General features: G+C 39.4%; 2 protein-coding genes across 3 annotated transcripts in view; one reads left to right on the top strand and one right to left on the bottom strand.

The window, feature by feature from the left end:
* Positions 1–9429: 9429 nt before the first annotated feature.
* LOC131688536 (microfibril-associated glycoprotein 4-like) overlaps positions 9430–21142 on the bottom strand; it is a 44653-nt gene continuing 32940 nt past the window's right edge. Inside the window, exons 3-5 of one of the 2 annotated variants that reach the window (XM_058972853.1) lie at positions 10616–10894; positions 9892–10554; positions 9430–9831 (exon numbers count right to left, since the gene is read on the bottom strand). In XM_058972853.1, the coding sequence (XP_058828836.1) occupies positions 9720–9831; positions 9892–10554; positions 10616–10752 (912 nt within the window). In that variant the 5' untranslated portion in view covers positions 10753–10894 and the 3' untranslated portion in view covers positions 9430–9719. Of the gene's footprint in view, positions 9832–9891; positions 10555–10615; positions 10895–21142 lie in introns of those variants that run through there. The other variant, XM_058972854.1, reaches the window with a different exon arrangement.
* Positions 17555–20863, top strand: LOC131688397 (uncharacterized protein K02A2.6-like). The gene has a single exon (XM_058972603.1). The coding sequence runs from the start codon at positions 17555–17557 to the stop codon at positions 20861–20863; it is 3309 nt and encodes a 1102-aa protein (XP_058828586.1).

The raw sequence follows: 21142 nt of genomic DNA, 5'->3' as shown, positions 1-21142 counted from the left end.
AGGGGGGGGGGGGGACCGGGGTGCTTCCCCCCGGGCCCGGAGTTTTGAAGGGGGCCCGGATTTTTTACAGAAATTTAAATTTTAACAAACACTTTTTCGACAAAAATTTATTTGAGAAGACAATTAAAAACTCAATATCTTGTGTATGAGGTAACTAGAATAGCGAAAGTGCTAAACTCCTGCATATTTGATATCAACTATGTTTATACCAACCTAATTTTCGCATCGAAACAAGATCAGATTCGAGCGGGCATAGCGGAATTTGTACATTGAATATCATGTACGCAACTCACCTGGGCTCGAATCCCAACCCCGCACACAGGAATAGAGATTTGTTATAGGAAAATTCCTAACCTGAATGAAGAAGCGAATGACCTTAAGGTTAAAATGTCTATAATCGAAACAAAAATATGATCAGACTTGTAAGGGTTAAACAATTAAATGATTTGATTGGAAGTCATGAGGTTTTCTTCAAATTTCGCCAATTTGAAATCGATTTTTTTGATTTATTGAATTTCCAATCTTCGAAAGCGCTGGATTAGTATCGAAAGTAACTATTGAAAGAAAAAAAACCCTGCTTAGGGTTGCCACATCGGTTTTTGGAGGCGAATTCCGTGTCTTCGTTCAGGTAAATCCGAATTCGCCCGGAAGAATCCATTGGATTATTTTGCAATTTTGCGTTGCCCTTTTCTTTACCAGGAATCGTCCAACACCCAGTCCTCATCATCATCGGGTCGCAGGAGGGCCCCTCTTGGCGTTGACAAATATTATTTCAAAAGTGCCATATGGGTTTACTTTACCCCATTGAACCTTCGCTTCAATGGATTAATGTTCCTCACAAAGATTCTCGAAAGAAACTGAAGTGTGATTTCACAACCCGTGTTTGTTTACTGAGAAGCAGAGCAAAGCTCGCTTGGTTGGTTATCCTTCACAGCGAGAGTGGTTGGTGCTTTTGGATTCTTTGTGATTATCCGAGCAAGCGAAGTACTACAGCCAACTAAATCAACAAAACTGTTAGCAAATGCAAAAACATATAACTAAATGTGAACGACACAGAAAGGTGGAGTGCTTTACAAAAACATGACACTCTACGGTGAATGTGAAGAAAATAAGATATTTTTCTTCCTAGTGCTACGAGCTACATAAGCAATAAAACAGTGAATATTTATTTGTTTTTAAGTGTATATAATAAAAAGCAATGGAAGTGTTCCAAAATTCAGTCGAGTGATCACTTTAAATCGAAATTCTAATTGATTTCAACGCATACCCATGTGTCTCTTGAAGTATATCCCCTGCTCCGTAAAACTCTGCTGGTCAAAGTACCACTAGAGGCGGTAAATCCACCTCTATTTGAGAGCTCAATTGGTCAAATTAATCATCAAAAACTCTTGATATACCAAAAGAATTCAAAATTAATCCCAAAATTTAAATTTAAAATTTAATATATTTGGTTTGCCGTTCATTGTGTAATATCTATAAAAAATCATATTCGGATACGAGATGATACCGAAACATTTTTGTAAAGGGGTCATACTCAGATGACGTAGCTTTTTTCGGCGATTTTCGACTACCAATTCCCCCTTGCAAAGAGGCCAGGGATGAAAAAAAATAAATAATACTAAATAAATAAATTCTTTCAAATATCAACATTTTCATTATAACAGCAAATTGCGTACACAACAAGCCCCTTTCGTGACGAGTATAGTGTCTTCTACTAGCGAGGTCTAAAATTGAGCACTTTTTTATTTTGAAGATACATGTTTTGACTTTTCAATTTTACTTTTGAAGACGAAAATAAAAATCTCTCGCGACCTTGGCTGGTTATCACGTTGGCTATGTTTAGACCAGAGGGATTTCTTTTATTTTATAAATTGTAAAAGTTATGTAACGATTTGTGAAAATTTCCAATATTTACGTTATTTTTTGGCCTATTAAGAGCCATAAAAATGGAACAAGTTGGCATTTTGTAAATCCCTCTCGACCAAATATAGCGGCATATTTTCTGAACAATTGGTGAAAAAATTATTTAAATCGGACCAGTACTTCTATGAAAAGTCTTACTTGGCCGCTTAAAAACACTACTTTCGGGAAAACGCGTTTAAAGATAAAGTACGGTGTATAACTCGATAGTAGTAACTTTCTAGATAATCTACTATACCGGGTCCGCAGAGCTCACCTTCCTCATCACGAAAATGTTCTTGGCTTTGCACATTTCGCTCTCTCTGTTGAATTCGGGCCTATTTTGCCGCAACACCCACTTTGCGTTCAGAAAGAGTTATACGTTCACTGTCGAATCGAGTAGCACATCTTTTAGCTTCAGTCCCCAAGGTAATTCCCATCAACTCCATAGCTTGTAAGGTCGATGAAAATCCTTGGTTGAAGATACTGACTACCAAATAAGTCACAACATTGACCACCTGCCTGCCAGAAATTGTGCATGTGGGTCATTCCACGTCAGATTTACAAACAAAATTTGAATTCTTTCCAAAAAAATTTCTTGCATTCTTTAGCTAGAAATATTTGACACGTATTTTTTGTTTTTGCTGAATATGATATTTTTTTCAAGTTATTAGTTTTTGAACTTTTATTTATTTATTTATTGAATACCTTGTAACGTAAGACATGTATCTTTTTGCCTTTCTCAATAGAAAGGTATTGCAATTGCTCTGAAAACCGACTTTTTAACGGAGGCCCGGAGGGCCGAGTGACATATACCATTCGATTCAGTTCGTCGAGTTCGGCAAATGTCTGTGTGTGTGTATGTATGTGTGTGTATGTATGTGTGTGTGTATGTGCGTCTGTGTGTGTGTACGCGAACACAATCTCACTCACTTTTCTCAGAGATGGATGAACCGATTTTTACAAACTTAGTCCCAAATGAAAGGTGCAACGTTCCCATAGGCTGCTATTGAATTTCTAATGGATCCGACTTCCGGTTCCGGAATTACAGGGTGATGAGTACGATCACGCAGAAAACGTCGATTTTAAGAAATTCTGCAATGAATGTATAATGGTGAAAATTTTTCCAAAATGTGACCACAACTGCTTCGATTTGTAGTACTAGGTCATTAACAGCCATTCAAAGTCTCTTTGGTCACATTGGCCACCATCATCGGTTCCGGAAGCCCTGGCGGAAGTATCTAAATTCGGAATAACAGTCACATCGGTTTCTCGGAGATGGCTAAACCGATTCGACTAAACTTGGCCTCAAATGAAAGGTATTGCGTCCCCGTAAATGGCTGTTTAATTTCATCCCGATCCGACTTCCGGTTCCGGAGTTACAGGTTGTGGCGTGCGATCACATAGCAAATTGTGATTCAAACCGATACTCCGATGCAAGCAAAAAAGGTAAAAATTTCGCTAAAATGTCTCTCAAACAACTTAAATTTGCAGTTCTAGGTCACCGACGGCCAAACAAACTTTCGTTGACTACATTGACCACCATAGACGGTTCCGGAAGTGCCCGGGAAAAGCGGCCATCTTTCATAACTAGCAAACTCATATCAGTTTCTCGGAAATGGTTGGGCCGATTTTCACAAACTTAGTCCCAAATGATAGCTATATTATCCCCACAGATGTCTGTAACATTTCGCACGGACCGCTTGTATGGTTCCGGAAATATAGACTGAACGGTCCGGTCACACATGAAATTCCCATATAAGCCGGAACTCAAAATTTTTTTCAAAGGGGGGACCCCATGAAATTTCAGAAATCGAATTCGTATTTTTGATGCCAAACATCTTTAAAATGCATGAAACGTCGAGATTTTATGTTATCTCGAAAAAAATTTTTTTATAAAAATCGACTTTTTGGGACTTTGCCGATTTCGCACCTTTTTTCAGTTCGATATTACTGTGGCTGTTTTTGCTTTTTAAAAATTTTAGAACTCGAATAATGATTTATTTTCCTGTATATAGTTATCATGTGATGTATAATAATAAAATGTAATATATTCATTTAAAAGTTTTTAATGAATATAAACAACGCACACATTCTCGTGATTCATGATTGAGAAAGGCACAATTGCACCGCTAGGTGGATTAAAATAGGTTTTTAATGTTACAGTTCAGATTGCTGGAGTTCAAAAACATGAGACTATAAAAATATGCTTTGTGCAAATCGTTCTCTTTAACTAACCGCACCCGTCTATTGAAAGTTCAGTAGGAGATCCCTTTTGAAGCACGATCTGGAATTAATTAATTTAATATAACTGGGTGAACTATTCCAATTAACAACACTTCTGACGAAGAACGAATGACCGTAATATGTTGAAGAATGTTGTGGAACTCTAAAACTCCTTGTGCGCGTGCCTCTCAATGGAACTAGTTTTTCCGAGAGATAACTTGGGTTTGAGGTTTTGATGATGTTGAAAAGATTTATGCAAGATCTATATTTATAGAAATTACTGAAAGAACAGCCTATAAGTATCTTTTGCAGATGTGATACATGTGAGTACCTGGAAAGATTGTACACATATCTTATACAAGCATTTAATGCTACTCTTAGCTTATGAAGTGATTCACTCGATGCATTTGTATAAACAAAATCTCCGTAGATGAAATGCGGCAGCAACAATGTTTTGAATAACTTCAATTTAGTTTGAATGCTGCAATTCCTTGTTGTCAAATTTAAACGTTTCAATGATCCATAAATTTTTGAACATTGATGGTTTATGTGATCATCCCTCACCAAATTGGTATTGAAAATAACTCCTAAATTATTGACTCGGTGTACAAAATTTATTTCAACTCCATCGATGCAAATATTTGGAGGTAAAACAGTAATCCTTTGTTTAGAGATAAGCATTGCTTTTGTTTTACTAGGGTTTATTAGTAAAGAATTTTCTTTTGACCAATTGACGATTTTGCGAAGGTCGTGGTTCATCATGTTTCCAATGGTAGTTATATCTGTAATTTTGTCCGCACAAATGTATATTTGAACGTCATCTGCAAAGAGATGAACCGAGCAGAAATCTAAAACGCTTGGGAGATCATTAATAAAAAGAGAAAAAAAAGAAGAGGACCAAGGACTGACCCTTGAGGAACTCCGGATAAGATTGGTTTGAAATCAGAGAGGATTTCATTGTGACTTACTGCCTGACTACGATTGCTTAAGTAGCTTCTTATCAATTTTGCTGCCTCGTTAGAGAAGGCATACAGTGAAATTAGTTTATTTACTAGTTTACTATGCGAAACTCTATCGAATGCTTTGGCGAAATCTATTAGTAATAAAATTGCGATTCCTTTTTTATCTATCGTCTGTGCAATATCGTCGTGTACTCTCATTAAAGCAGTCTCAGTGCTATGACAACTTCGAAATCCAGATTGAAAACGATGTAAATAGTTCATTCTGTTAACGAAATCAGAAATTTGATTCTTGATTAGCTTTTCAAATATTTTGGATATACTTGGCAATAAACTTATGGGCCTTAAATTCGTTGTTGATGAAATGTTAGCTTTTTTTGGAATCGCGATCACTTTTGTTCGTTTCCATTCGCTAGGAAATTTACTGGTCGATATTATAGCATTGTAAAGATGTCGAAGCATAGGCAACGCATAAGGAATAATGATTTTGATGAACTTAATAGGAATGCCATCTAGTCCGACAGCATTTGACTTAATTTGGAATACAGCATTGATAATTTCGTAATTCAAAACAGGTCGAAAGCAGAAGCCATTTTCATGAGGTGAAAATCGGACATTGTCTGTATCTTCAGTCGAAAAATTTGATGCAAAATAATCATTTATTGAGTTTGCAGTGAGTGCATTTTCATTGATTCTTAAATTTTTTCCTATTTTCTTATCGATTTTTCATTATTTTCACCATTTGTTCAATAATGTTCGACTTTTTTAATTTTCGCAATATGTTTTTCTAGTTTCCTGTTTTCCTTTATTAATTTTGTATAGGTTTTGTTTTGGTTTTTCTCGATTAAACATTTTTTGACAATTGACATTAATTTGTTTATTTGGTTGATTTTGTTGTTTTAGCATTTTTGTACATTCTTTTAATATTTAGATTGCCTATTGTTTTTTACCTTTTGCCGTTGATCGCCGTTTAGATATTTTTAATTTTTGTAATTACTACATTTTTAATCTTGCCATTTCCTTACTTTTATAAATACTATTGACAAAAATGGCGCTTCTCAAAGTCACCAAAACTGTCGAAGAGGTATTAAAAACTCCCCAAGTATAAAAAACTCTACTTTTTTTCTTCATTGGCACTACAAACAACTGGAGCAAAAAAATGGTACATAAAATTTTGGCGTACTACATAATATCAGTGAACTCCAATGGATTTCAAACATTGACTTTTTTGTACTCAGTCAATAGATAGTGGTGGGGGCCCGTACGTTGGACCCCCCGGGCCCGTATTTTCTCTCTGCGGCCCTGGGTAGTGTTGACCAGCAGCTTGAGCTGAAATTTAAGGCAAAAGCTCAAAGTTTGTAAACGTCGGAAGTCTCTTCCCTGAAGATTGTTGCCACTACGACGTATTTTAAATTGTCGTATAAGTTTTTTTAAATGTAATGCAGGAAATGTTTGTGTTTGTTTGATGTGTTTGCTGTAAACCGACCTTACACTAGTCTCACAGTTGATAGACCTTTGGAAAGCAACTATCATCAGCATGCAGCCACCATAGCTTCTAAAACCCACCACCAGGTGTCGTTGACGAAAAGGGGGTGGCGGTAGGCGAAGGAACGGGTGAGGTGGAGATCAACCTGATTGGGTAGCTCGCTGCGCGTTATATTCCGCAGACGGTGGGCAATGAACTTGGCCAAAGGGGAATGAACGAGTTTGCTCTAGCTCGCTGCGACCAACTTCTCACGGGAAAGACCGATGACTTACCCGGAAAGCGTCGAACAGTAGAGTGTGTAGCTGAAACCTATAAGAAAAGTGTTATTTTAACCGTGAAGAGCTCGAGTGGACAATAGGACACCGCAGTTTTTTCTAAAATCTATACGACGCGCAGTACGTTAGCGGTACGCTTTTGTATCATGCAACGCCATTGTTTCGGGTATTCCGGCTTGCCATCGATTAGCCGAAGACCAAGGCCGCAACCACCCTTGGTGTAACCCAACGACACCGAAGATTGGCTCCAGTCCAGCGGACGGCAAAGGCCGTAGACGCCGCGGAAAAGAGAACAGGAGTTCGACAGTGGGAGAATCAGGTGGTGAAGCAGCGAAAAAGGTCAGATAGAATTAAAGGGCGAACACGAAATTATCGCGACACCGAAAATGTCATGCCAATTTTCTTATAATGTTTAAAATCAAACCAAAATTTTAGGGTAGTTTTATACATATATTTACTTCAAAAATCAAAAGAAAAGTTAATCGATGGAGCCTTGAGTGTAAAATTGAACGCATTTTCGCTTGATGCCCTCCATCAAAGTCTTTACAGTGTCATCCGGTACCAGTTTCTCAGTCTTTTTCCATTTTCTTAACATGTCCTTCTCGTCTTTGACTGTCTTCTTGCTCTTCCGAAGTTCCCGCTTCATCATTGCCCAGTATTGCTCCACCGGGCGCAGCTCCGGACAGTTTGGCGGATTAATGTCCTTTGGAACAAAATGGGCAGAATTGGCCTCATACCACTCCAGGACACTTTTAGAATAGTGGCATGGCGCTTCTCGAGGCACTCAGATTTGTAGATCTCACCATTTACTGTGCCCTTTGTCACGAAAGGCTCACTCCTCAGTCCGCAAGAGCAGATGGCCCGCCAAATGAGATATTTGGAGGCGAACTTCGACAATTTCTTCTTCTTAAATTTGTCGTCCACATAGAACTTACTCTTGCCGGTGAAAAACTCCAACCCCGGAATTTGCTTAAAATCGGCTTTTATATACGTTTCGTCATCCATCACACAGCAGCCATTTTTATCAGCATCTTCTCGTAGAGTTTACGTGCCCGAGTTTTAGCCGTCGATTGTTGCCGCTCATCGCGGTTTGGGAAGGTCTGTACCTTGTATGTATGTAGTCCAGCTCTCTTCTTTGCATTCTGGACGTAGCTCTGCGACATGCCGATCTTTTTAACCAAATCACGGCTTGAGACGTTAGGATTTGCTTTAATCATACGCTTCACCTTTCCCTCCGTCTTTTTGTTCTCCGGTCCCAGTTTTCTTTCAGCTCCTTTGCCGTGGTCCAACGTCAACCGCTCCTAGAACCGCTTCAACACTCTGGAGACGGTTGAATGGTGAATGTTTAACATTTTTCCCAACAGCCGGTGCGACAGGTTAGGAAATTCCAGGTGTTTGGAAAGAATTTGTTCTCTCGACTCGCGTTGGTTCACCTCTATTTTCGTTGAATCGAAAAACACGACTTCGAGTTTGACAGCATGTAAACAATACACATCAATGAGAAAGTGTGCAAAATTTGATTGATTTTTACCCAATGGTAAAAAAGTTATGCCCTGTTGAATGTGTCGCAATAATTTCGTGTTCGCCCTTTAAGAAGTGGAAAGTGGAAGAGATAAAAGAAAGAGTTTGTGAAAGTGAGGAGAATAAAAGTAGTTTGCATCGAAGAATCAGGCATTTCTTTGCTACCCGCGAAACTCCCGGATAAGCGTGCCGACTCTGAGGTCATTGTTTCAGGGAGTCTCTTCTATGAAAAGTTAGCGTTGGCGCCCTCTATGCGGTCACAGTTGGAACTAATTTTTTTCCAACCAAAATATAACTCGTATTATGTGCTATAATTCTTCTGAACATACTATTGAGCTAAACCTAACGGTTATTTCACAAAAATGTATAGTTCGTAGGAATCGAGTAGTGATACACAACTATGCACTGCTAGGCCCCAAAACTGATTCAGACATCACTTCGTTAAAAGTTTATTAACTTTTTTTAACAAAGCCGGATTCACTAGCAGTCTTTGATTAAATTATCTTTCTTATTTTCGCCTATAGTGCATACAGTGCCACCTAGCGGCAAAAAGGCGAGTTAGCGGATTTTCTCCATGTAAATTGTCGAAAAATCCCATACAAACTTCAGGCACGCTGGTCCGGTAGCTTGGCTTGTCCGATTTGCTTCAAATTTGGTGCAAGTTCTCCTGGTGGGACCAGGAATCGACTCAGGGATGGGCCGATTGAGTTTTCAAAAATTCATTATTTTTCTGGGCAGTTAAACTAAACCAATTTGATTTTTTCGCCTTTACCTATGATGACGTTAACACAATTTAACACTTTTTCTACTGACGTTTCTCGGTCATCCGGTCCCGGAAATGCCCATCTGTTCCCTCTATGGCGAATGCTGCTATGTTACAAGTAGAATAATTACTTTTTGCAGCGATCATATTTTTCTGCGTGTATCTATAAACTATCGATAAAAAGATGATTGAACGAATCTGGAAATCGTTTATATTAAACTGGTTCGTTTTCTCGAAAAATAATACTTGTTAGATTTCAACAAAAAAAATACAAATTATATGAACTTCATTGTGGTTCAATAATATCGCTGCTTTAATACTAGTTTTTGTTGATTTCATCGGTGGTTTGTTTATCGCAACAACAAAATAATTATTATTTGATAAACAGGATCTTAATGTTTCATGTTCCACTCGTCAGTAACTGACACCAACTAGCTGCCAGTTGGTCGTTCTAAGACAGGTGTTGTGCCTCTATACACAAATTGGTCTCAGTCAAATGGCGATTTTCGCATAGGATACGCAATCAAAACAACAGTCCTCAGGCGTTCAGCAGACGTCAAAGAGTCAACCTTTTCTGACCGATTAATGACTCAAACTTCTCGTATCATTATCTTGGACAGCTGTAAGCCTTGGCCTTCTTGGAATGTGCTCCAGACCATGGATTGAAAATCGTGACCGTGTACATATTTGCCGTTGAGGTTACTACAAATAAAAACGAAATTAAAAAAAAAAGAAAAATACAATGAATATCTTTAGAATAACCTTTTGTAGCAACTCCTGTACCACCATGCGCCATGGTGCAGCACGGCACAATTAATTTTATGCTCATCGTTGTCGCGATCAAAAGTAGTGAATTTCATTCCTTTGTGATACTCAAATGAATCACCGTAATTTCCGTTGAACATACCCAACTCCTTGATCGCGTACCCCTCAGCTTCACTTCCTATAAGAAATGCCTTATATATAGCATATATGCTAGTACCTTTGAAGTCCATTAAATCGAACATTATCTCATGTTTCCTGGTACTTGTGAAAAGATGAATACGATCGAGTCCAAACCAAAATTCGCCATCCAAACTACCGAACCCTGTCTTGTAATCCGTCCAATTCCGATAGAATATCTCCGTGCCGTTGAAGCGCCTTTGAATTACCATCCAACCCTTGCCGTGCGAATTTTCGTCACAAAACCCGTAGAAAGGCTCCGATGTTTCTGTTGGCTTGAGCAAATATTTTCCCGGTTTCGCCAACGGAACTTTGGAACACGATGAGTATATTTCATTTTCATCAGTCAATTCATCAGTGACGATCAAAGAACTCGGTGGATCAATTTGCTTTAAAATCGTCGTATCTTTATGTACAACCTTCGAACAGGGCTTGTTCAGTAGTTCGACAAGCAATTGATTTTGTTGTTCTAATGCTACCAATCTAAAATGGGAAAAGTCCGGTAAGATAATGAAAACATTACAACCTACAAAGCAATACTCACTTGAGCTCCAACTGTTCCAGTTTGGTCAAAATCAACTCTAATCCGAAGCCTAAATTTGGTTCGTTGTTTTCCGCAGAAGCAGAACACAGTGTAAACACTAGAAAAATCAACAAGCTAAGTAGGTCTGCCGTTGCCATGGTTTTAACATGGAGTGAAGCGTCTCAATTGCAACTCATTAGTTGCGTAAGCAAGGAATCGAACTAAAGCAACTCGTAAAACTCTGACCTGTAGGATGATGGTTTCGCTCGTCCGAAGCGGGGATTTTTAGTCGATTGAAAGCTTTTCGAAAAACAAAACAGAGATTAAATGTTGAGGAGCAGCATAGTGTTTACGGCAGAGTGAGTCACCCATCGTTTGTGCTACGATAATCGTCAGTTCATTGCATTGAGTGAAGGAATTCGGATTAGGTTTTTAGCCTAGCGTAGGAGCTTTTTATCGTTTATGATTTTCTGACTTATTTTCAAAAATGTTATTCTCCAAAACGGAAAGGCAAAATATGTTGACCTTCCATCTGGAGAACGTTACAAATGTTCAAAAGGTACGTAACGCTCTCGGTACGAAAAAATTTAAAATGTACTTCACACAGAAGAGACGAGAAGTAATCATTTCAAAAAAAAGTATTTCCACACGATAAAATCGCCATCCTGCTGCGACTTAATTAACTATTAGTAGCAAACCTCGTCGCCGGTTTTCGAAGCCATAAACATACCTATGCCTGGAAGCCACTCTCAATCGTCGATTTATGGCCAGCTCGGAGCTGCGCTTAGAAAGCACCTAATGTGGACTTAAAAATCCAACCGGAGACGGCAGCGTGCCAGCTTAATTTGCATATTTTGGCGACGCGACGCGAAACTTTATACCGCGGCGCGACCAGTTTATTGCCCCCTAACGAACGAAGTCTCTAGCCGGGCGAAGAACTCGAAGCTTCATAGGCTGCTGGGCACAGATGGATGGCGCTTGGATTTGCGCAGGTGACACATTTTGTTTTTCTCGTACTATCTAGCTCCTCGGTGGATCCGTGGTCTCGGTCACCCACACTGTTGTTACACAGTAAAAAATGAAGGATATTCGTCGAAGTCCGCTTTTCAGTAGGTCCAATATAATCGACGAAAAAGATGAATGTATCAAAGAATTAAAAAAATATCCGAAAATTTTATTACTGTGTATAATTTAAACGTGCGCATTTCAAAATTCCAGTTTTGACGAAAAATTCTCATTCTTGTAAAGGTCGTTCCTCGGCATTCCTTTCACGGTCGTGTTATGGTTTTTGATTATTCACTCCTGGAACCCTGTATTGTCCGGTAAAAACCAGTTCTGTTGTTTTTTTCCACTTTATACAAATGCAAATGTTATATTCTGATACATTTTTTTTCGAAATGCAAATTTACTGAATGCGGATCTATTTGGGATACCTGTGGTAAACATGGGACATAATCGCTTGCTTGATGATGCAACGATTGATCAGAGTTGGCGACGCAAAATCACGCGCTGTAAACACTGCACAACCGCTGCTATGGAAACAATAACAACTGTGTGATATAAGTCATCTATAACTAATTTATGTTTTTCATTATTTTGCAGAAGAAGAAGTGCCGAAGCCGAAACTATTGATTTCGATGTGGGAAAACCTGAATCCTTCTTTTGCATGAAGCGAACCTGCGGAAAGGCTATACATAAGGAAACCTGAGCAAAACTAGAGAACGGTGGGAAAACAGGTGAAAAAACAGAAGGCCCGTTTTGAATGCATCATCACAGGGGCCGTGAGAAGCGACCGAAGAAAAAAAAACAGATTCGAGATTCGGTTTAAATTGCCCAAAAGCGGAAGAGACATACGGCGAAGAAAGGACATGGGAATTTTTTGTGCTAAACACCTTGCTGTGCGATTCTTCCCTTTTCTGCTGGTGGGAACTGTGTCGAGGACTTGTTTTTTTCCTGTTGTTTCCCTAGTTAAATGGGTACAATTATGACCTGTTATCAGAGTTTTGATTACACGGCGTTACGCATGCAGTATCGATTATGTTTACAGCAAATTGTAAGGAAATATGCCTAATTGCATTGACAGTTCAATTGGGAAAACTCATATTTTTGATATGTATGTATCTATAGTGAGTGCACATCTAAGGGTAGATATAAATATATAACGAATTATGAATATAATTTCAAAAATTCATTCATTTTTGCATAAGTTATAAACCATACAAACTAAGAGAAAGATAACTGTGGAAAGAATAACAACACAAATTTTGGCAAAGTATGTCCCGAATTACATATAAACGTGTTTAATTGACTAATCCATGTGCAGTTGTGTTAGTGCAAGATTGAGGTTAAATCGGGTGGATTTTTTTCCAAATCTGATTTAAGGACATTATACAAGCGAGCCACAACATAAATCCTTCACCGAACGCACCTCTCCCCTGACTAACCATATATCTGACATGAACAAATGTAAAAATACGTTTTTCAATACCTTGCCTACCTAACCTTGGCGATGTACCACGAAACAGCAACTTAAGGAAGCTAGAACATTTTCCTATACAATCAACCCGAGTTTTTGACGGAATTCCATCTATAGCTCTTATTTTGTGTGGAAAATATCACCCCTCTTCTCCCGGGGTTTCTTTTCGAAACACTCTTATTTTTCTTCTTCTCATTTTCAGTGCACTTTTTCGAATGCACTTTAATCACACACCACTGCAAAAAATATTTAAAAAACGTGTGTAAACATTTGAATTAATATACTTTAAACACTAGCGCCGCCACACCAACCTATCCCAACTATCCGTTAAATCCATTCCGGAACCGGTTCGAAATCCTGAAAGGATTCAGCATGGAATCTTGCTCAAAGAAAACAACCGATTCCGACTTTATCGGTTGATACATTTGAGGTGGAATTCATGCTGGAAGTTCGAACCGGTTCCGGACTAGTTTGACTGGGTAGAGGAATAACCGCTGTCAATAGACCTTTCTCGTCAAAAAAATTTATATGATAGGATGCTTCCTTTTTTATCCCCAATTCGTTACTTCCTATTGCCGCGATGATTTGGTACCTCTAACTATTGAAAAAATCAAAAATAGTGCAAGCTGCTCATTTAACCCCATATTCTGAATACCTATCTTGCCTTGTTTCCCCGTATTTTTACACCATTTGGATGAATTTCCTGTGGGGAATACTAAAAGGATGCCAGATCTGCATATATATTAGTAAATCTGTAGATTTTGCGTTTTCACTGCAGATCTTTTGCAGAATACAAATATTTAGCAGAACAAAGCCTATGCCAGCCAATTTATACACCAGCCTTCAACATTTTTGATCATTTAAATTATATACATACTACATTTCTACGTAGCATTTATTGAAGATTTTTGTAGCAATCTGCAGACTTTTATATTTTTACTGCAGGCTATTGTTTAAATGGACCTGGCATCACTGATGCTGAAATGATTCATTCATATACCTGTCAAAAATATAGAGCATTGTGTGAAAATGTATAACCTCACTTTCTGACAGTTCGGTGTGCTTGTTTACCTAAGATTTGTTTACACGGACTTTTAAAATTTACATTACTTGAATACTTTCGATGCTCTTTGAAAGAATATCAACTCAAGAGGGATGAGGATTGGAACAATGGTAACCTGGTTCATACATTGACCAATCGGCGCTGGATGTAAAACCCGGTGGCATATGCTGAATCGAAAGATCAAGCATTGGGCTATAAAACGATTGCTTTCTGGATGATGGATAAGGATTTGTACACATTTGTTTTATTGCTCGTGGGTTAATTCCTAACAAGATGGTCCGATTGATTATTCATTTTTGGGTGGTGAAGTTTACCTGAACTTTATAGGTAACGAATTCGGTTGTTGAAATGATTTTGATCGTTCAATGCCCATATCGAAGAACGTTTCCATTAGTCAGAATGCCTACCAGCGTATGATAGCTGCAAACATGAGGACAACAAGGTTATCGCTTTCGAATGGAACAATCATTTATTATTCGGTTTCAAGTTCCATTACACTAAAAGTTTCGTTGATTATCGCATTGTCGTTGATTTAGCCGGAAAATGCAAAATAGCGCTCGGCACTGACGACAAGGAGTAAGAAGGATTTGATTGGAGTGATAATAATGCAGAGCATTATATATTCTGGTAGAATATCAGGGAGGAGAAATTTTATGTAAATTTATATTATATCCCGAGTTGCATTAATTTTGGCACCGCAATAAAGCTATCTGCAACTGCTGTCTTGTTCAAATTGGCACGAAATAACTAGGCAGCGAATGATAGATTTCATAGTCAATTTATTTACTTTTTCTGAAGGATAAGTAATTAGTATGTTGTGAATATATGTGTCGCCGGTGCCGTGTGTTATGGTGGTACCGGACGGAACAGTTGGTCAGATCTGTCTTAACGCTCTCTACTTAGCGCAGGATACGCGAAACCGCTGCTAGCTTTCGAAAGAAAATTCCTAGCTGCTGCTACTCTATCAGTCTCTCTCTCTCTCTCGACTGAGGACTACAATTTCGGTCGATTAAATTATGCTATGAAAATTGTACTTCCTGGAATTTCATCTAACGAGATCAATTCATTGTGAGGAATTTCGCTGCGTTCCAATATTGCTTGCCTCTGTAGGTGACGATGTGTGTGGATTCACTTCGGCAGCCAGCTCTTATGTTTTGGGTAATTTTGCTATCTTATTCTGCTGAATAAATCATCTGCCTAAAGCCTCTACGTTATACTACGGTCACTTTAAAAACGCCCTGCTATTTAATCTTGTAGCTCTCGGCAAGTCAGTCCTGGCACTCTCCTCGACTATTCCTGGCACTATACCGCTGACGTCGCACTAATCACGGTGATCAAACTTGGCGAGAGCGGCAGTGGTTTCGTCGGAATTGTTCACTCGACAAGCAGTAAGTGCAAGGACTCTGCTACTTATGCCTGAGCCCCTCATTGAAACCTTCGTCCTGCCGGAGTGTTAGCTTCGTCCGATACCGGAGCGTATTGTTGAACCGAAGCAGTCTGCTACTGGCGCTGCTTCCTTCGAATTGGAATCACTGAATATTCCCGTTAGCCGAATGTCCAACGTGGCCGAAGGCAAACCGATTGCAGCAACACCATCAGCCGTAGCTGACATTTTAGCCTTCAATCCAAGTACCTGCCATTGGCATAGCGACAGACGAGTGCGGTGCAGGCTGGACATCGGTTGACTCGGTGCCGGACGGGGCGAAACAACTGCAACAGGAGCGGACCTAGTATGGGGTGTAAAGGTCATCAATTGCCATAGATCACCAAAATGCTCTGCGACTAACATTGTGAACAAAACAAACCAAATGAAATTGATCGCAACAACGATAAAATAATCTAAATTCTACCCAAACGTTTGAAAAGGGTCACTGCCAAACGTAAACCTTGAGAAAAAGGTAAAAGAAGTTTTGGTCGAATTCATTATAATTCTATTTAAAAATTTAATACTGTTTTATTTGGTTTGATTGCGCAAATTGTTTACATCAGACACTCCCCTTAATTCATTGTGTACGTATTTCACTGCCTTTATAATCCTTTTGGAATCAGTTACAATAATCCTTTATAATCATTTTATAATATGCGTATTGCTAGTTAGGACTTTTATATCAGCCGGGCCCTTTTATAATTTGTTATAAAATCATTATCAAAATTCTTCATAATCCATTGTTGCGTTATGTTTATGCACATGGTCAGATAGATAGTTTTTAACTGGGACGTGACGTGTGGATACGAAAAAACCTAATGTCAATTGCAGCCAGGGGGAGCTGTCAAATGCAGCCAAAGGGAACCGTCAAATGCAGTGAGGGGGAACTGTCAAATGTAGCCAGTCCATTTAAAATATGTGAGGAAGAAAGAGTGGCTATGCAAGACAAGAGATCAAATGAACAGAAAAAATGAAAAAGAAAACATCTATCCACAGGTTTTGTCCCAGGATTTTAATAGAGAACATGAAAATTCGATTTGTTTGCATTTGGCAGTAGGCCTTTTTCAAATTTTTGGCTAGAAATTCCTTACTTCTTCAATGAATCAAAAATCAAAATTACAGCTGAGCGACCTTGTTTGGAAAGTGTTAGCATTTGGCAGCGAACCAAACCAAGTTTCTCATACTATGATCGAATCAACAAAAATGCCAAGACTATGTAAACAATCTCTCTGAACTGTCAAAAAAGTGAGGTTAAACATTATCATGCAATGTTCTCCACCGAGAGGTTCACTTTAGTTTGTTTACATAATCAATGAACTTTGTACCGCGACTCACCACTTCATTTGCCGCGTTGCCAGGAACTCAAGCAAAAATATACAAAACCGTGTTGCCCAAACACACATTTTGAGTCCCACCATTCTTGCAAAGGTGAAAAAAAAAAACTCAACATTCTTGCATTTTTCAAATTTAAAAAAATCAATAAAAAATCACGATAGCTCCAAATAGTCTCATTTCAACGGCAATATTCTTAAAAATGTGTAGTCTTTTGAATAAAAATAAGAAAAAAGGGGATTAGGTCGGACGAGAAAGGTCTATTATGTCGAACTCAGTCACAAAAAACATGACGACAGTAGCGCACCTGGTTTGGATATCTTAACTACCTTCGAAACCGTTAGAGATTTTACACAAGTTGAATGCTGAAGATGGATGTCTGTTCTCTGTGTGTTGTATTTGAATCACCCTATTATAATCCACATATTTGTACCACCCTAAGTTTTCATATGTCAATAAACAGTTATAAGAAGATACTCAACAACACCACATGTCGTATACAAAACATGGTGTCAGAAGTAGGATTTTGCGTTAATTTGCATACGGAATTGAATATATTTGCCTTTAAAAGAAGCTCGGGAGTAATTCTTTGTAACTGTGTGAAGGATTTCCTCAGCAGCGTCGAAAATTGATAAATTTCGCTAGTGAAAACCTAACCTAAAAATGGCGAACATCCCGGTTCCCGCTCCGCTTAAGTTGGGCGTAAATGATAGTGAGGCAATAAAAATATTCAGGCTACAGTGGACTTACTACGCGCTTGCCACGCAAGTAGCGGAAAAACCGGCTAATCAACAAACGGCAACATTGATGGCGGTTATGGGTGTAGAAGGTGTGATGCTAGTAGAGGAATTACAACTGATTGAAGCGGATCCTGCGACACCGGATGCGATTTTGAAGAAAATCGAGGATCATCTGACTCCACAACGGGACAAGCGTATGGAAAGAGCGGAGTTTAATACAATGTGTCAAAACGATGAAGAAAAAATAGAAGAGTTCGTGAAACGTCTCAAAAAGAAAGCGACAGATTGTGGTTATGCAGTGGAGGAACAAAAAGAACTGTTGAAAGATCGGTTGATTGCGGGAGTTCGAGATCACCAGATAAGAAAAGAGTTACTCAAAGCTGGTGATATACCACTGGATGATATGGTGAAGAAAATCAAAGACCATCAGCAGATAGAGGAACTTGCGAAAAAATATGAACGTATGACGGCAGTCAATGATTCTTCGAGAGACACCTTCAAATTGACAACAACAAAGCGGATGGAAAACAACTGCAGATACTGCGGGGGAAAACATCAGAAGGATAAAAACAAGTGTCCTGCATTCGGTAAGAAGTGCCTCGAATGCGGCAAGCTCAATCACTTCAAGAAGGTCTGTCGAGCGAAGACAACGAAGAAGAGATTCAGGAGCAAAAATGTGCGGCAAATGGAAGACCATGTAGGAAGCACGGAGAGCTCTGACGATGAAGAAGAATGCGAGTTCGTCGATATCGCGAAGGTCGACAGTGTGGATACAAAAGACGCTGGCAGAATCATGGTACAACTGAAAGTAGTGGATGGCACTGGAACAATTAAGCCTTTAGAGATACAAGTTGATACAGGTGCGAGGGTGAATGTACTGTGCTACCGTGATTTAAAGCGAGTGTCGGCCAAGGTAAAAATACGCAGCACAAAGATTAAATTGAGGTGCTACTCTGGAAGGATCATCAAACCGAAAGGTAGAGCAGAATTAGATATCAAACTGAAGGATGGAACCAAAACGCTGACATTCCTGGTCGTCAAGAAAACGCGACCGCCTTTACTGTCAGCGCAGTCAGCTATAGATCTCGGTATCATTAAGGTCCATGATATATATATATATAATGTGAATTCACTACATCAAGATTGTGACGAACTACTACGTAAGTACAAGGATGTTTTTGAAGGTGACGGTGTGTTCCGTGGAAAATTCAAAATTGAAATTGATGACTCCGTTACAGCTGTTCAACAAAAGGCCCGACGGATCCCCCTCGCATATCTCCCAGAGCTAAAGCAAAAGATTGACGATTTGGAGAAACGAGGAATTGTGGAACCAGTGAACAAACACATGGAGTGGTTAAGTAATCTGGTGCTAGTGAAGAAAGGCAACAAAATGCGGCTGTGCCTGGATCCGGCAGAGCTCAACCGGGCTGTTAAACGAGTCAATCACCAAATCCCCACCATAGAGGGACTGCTTCCGGAATTCGCTAAGGCTAAGGTGTTCAGCGTACTCGACGCCAAAAACGGATTTTGGCATTTGGAACTGGACGAATGTAGCTCGGATTTAACAGCTTTTTGGACACCAATGGGCGTATATCGTTGGAAGCGGATGCCATTTGGTATTTCGTGCGCACCAGAAGTTTTTCAAAAGGCGCAACAACAGATTTTTGCTGGTCTTCGAGGCGTACGTTGTTTGGCTGATGATGCAGTGGTATTTGGTTGTGGAGATACTATGGAAGAGGCAATGCTTGACCATAATCGAAATTTGGAGGAGGTACTTCAAAGATGCAGAGACAGAGGACTGAAGCTGAACCGAGAAAAAGCGAAAATTGCGTTGACATCGGTACCGTTCTTTGGACATATTTTAACCAACGAAGGAGTGAAACCGGATCCCGGAAAAATATCAGCTGTTGTGAACATTCATCCTCCGAAAAATAAGAAGGAATTACTGACATTTTTAGGACTTGCAACATATCTGGGACGATTTCTACCAATACTGGCTGAAGTTAGTGCTCCTCTTCGGAAACTGACCCGAGACACAGCAGAATACATCTGGGATGAGGAAGCAGCAGATGCTTTTACACGCATAAAAAAGTTGGCGACAGAGGCACCAATATTGCGTTATTATGATCCCACAGAACCTCTCGTGATTCAATGCGATGCAAGCATGTTGGGTGTTGGATGTGTTTTGCTTCAAGAGGGTCGACCAGTGTCTTACGCTTCTCGAACACTCAACAAGACGGAAAGCAACTACGCTCCCATAGAACGCGAATGTTTGGCAATCGTGTTTGCGTGCAAGAGATTTGATCAATATGTAGCCGGACGGTTTGTCGTAGTAGAATCAGACCACAAACCTTTGGAAGACATTTTCAAAAAGCCGATTACGGATGCACCGCTCAGACTTCAGAAAATGAGAATGACGTTGCAGCGATACGATGTACTTGTTCGATATCGGAAAGGTAGTGAGATGCATATAGCTGATTTGCTGTCTAGGACTGCCACGGAAACGAATAAATTTCCAGGAGGAAAAGTGGACACAGCGTTTCAAGAGATCGCAGACATTAATGTAATGGAATTTATTAACATTTCGGATGAACGTTTTCAAGAAATTTCGACAGAAACCAAGAAGGATCTCACTTTAAACAAACTATCGCAACTGCTCATCGAAGGATGGCCAGAACGAAAATCTGATCTTGATGACGAAATGCACATTTACTGGACAAATAAAAACGAGCTGTCAACGCATCAAGGAATTATCTTCAAAAATGGTAGAGTATTGGTACCAAAAAGTCTTCGGAAGAAGATGTTAGACAACCTGCATATAGCGCATTTGGGGATTGATTATACTATACGTGCAGCAAGGGAGTCTTTCTTCTGGCCAGGAATGAGTGATCAGGTCACAAACTACATAAGAAACTGTGAAGTGTGTATGGAGTTTAGTGGACACCAATGTAAACCTCCAATGACAACGCACCAAATACCAGAGTATCCATTTCAGCGGGTTAATATTGATCTGAGCGAAATAAAAACAGACAACAAGAAGCTGACAATAATGGTAACAGCAGACAGTTATTCGGATTTTGTGGAAGTGGATTTTTTGAGCGATACCAAGACAAAAACTGTTGTGAGCGCATGCAAACGCAATTTCGCACGGCATGGCAGTCCTGAAGTAGTGGTTACCGATAACGGACCGCAGTTCGATAATGAGGAATGGCTTTTGCAAGTTTGCACATGAATGGGATTTTGCACCAGTAACGTCATCTCCATATCACGCTCAAGGCAATGGAAAATCAGAGTCAGCAGTAAAAACAATGAAACAGCTCTACAGAAAATGCACAAAAAGCGGAACCGATTTTTGGAGAGCTCTACAGCAGCATCGCAACACTCCGAACTCCATAGGATCAAGTCCGAACCAGAGATTATATTCCAGGGATACGAGAAATACAGTACCGGTCATCACAAATCGTTTGAAACCACCTAAAGCACTGCAGGTGGAGGAAAGTATTCGTCATAA

This window comes from Topomyia yanbarensis, chromosome 3 (assembly GCF_030247195.1).
Source record: "Topomyia yanbarensis strain Yona2022 chromosome 3, ASM3024719v1, whole genome shotgun sequence".
In the NCBI taxonomy this organism is placed as follows: Eukaryota; Metazoa; Arthropoda; class Insecta; order Diptera; family Culicidae; genus Topomyia; species Topomyia yanbarensis.
The sequence above is the reverse complement of the archived record's forward strand: the minus strand, read 5'-3'. Positions and strand labels throughout refer to the sequence as shown.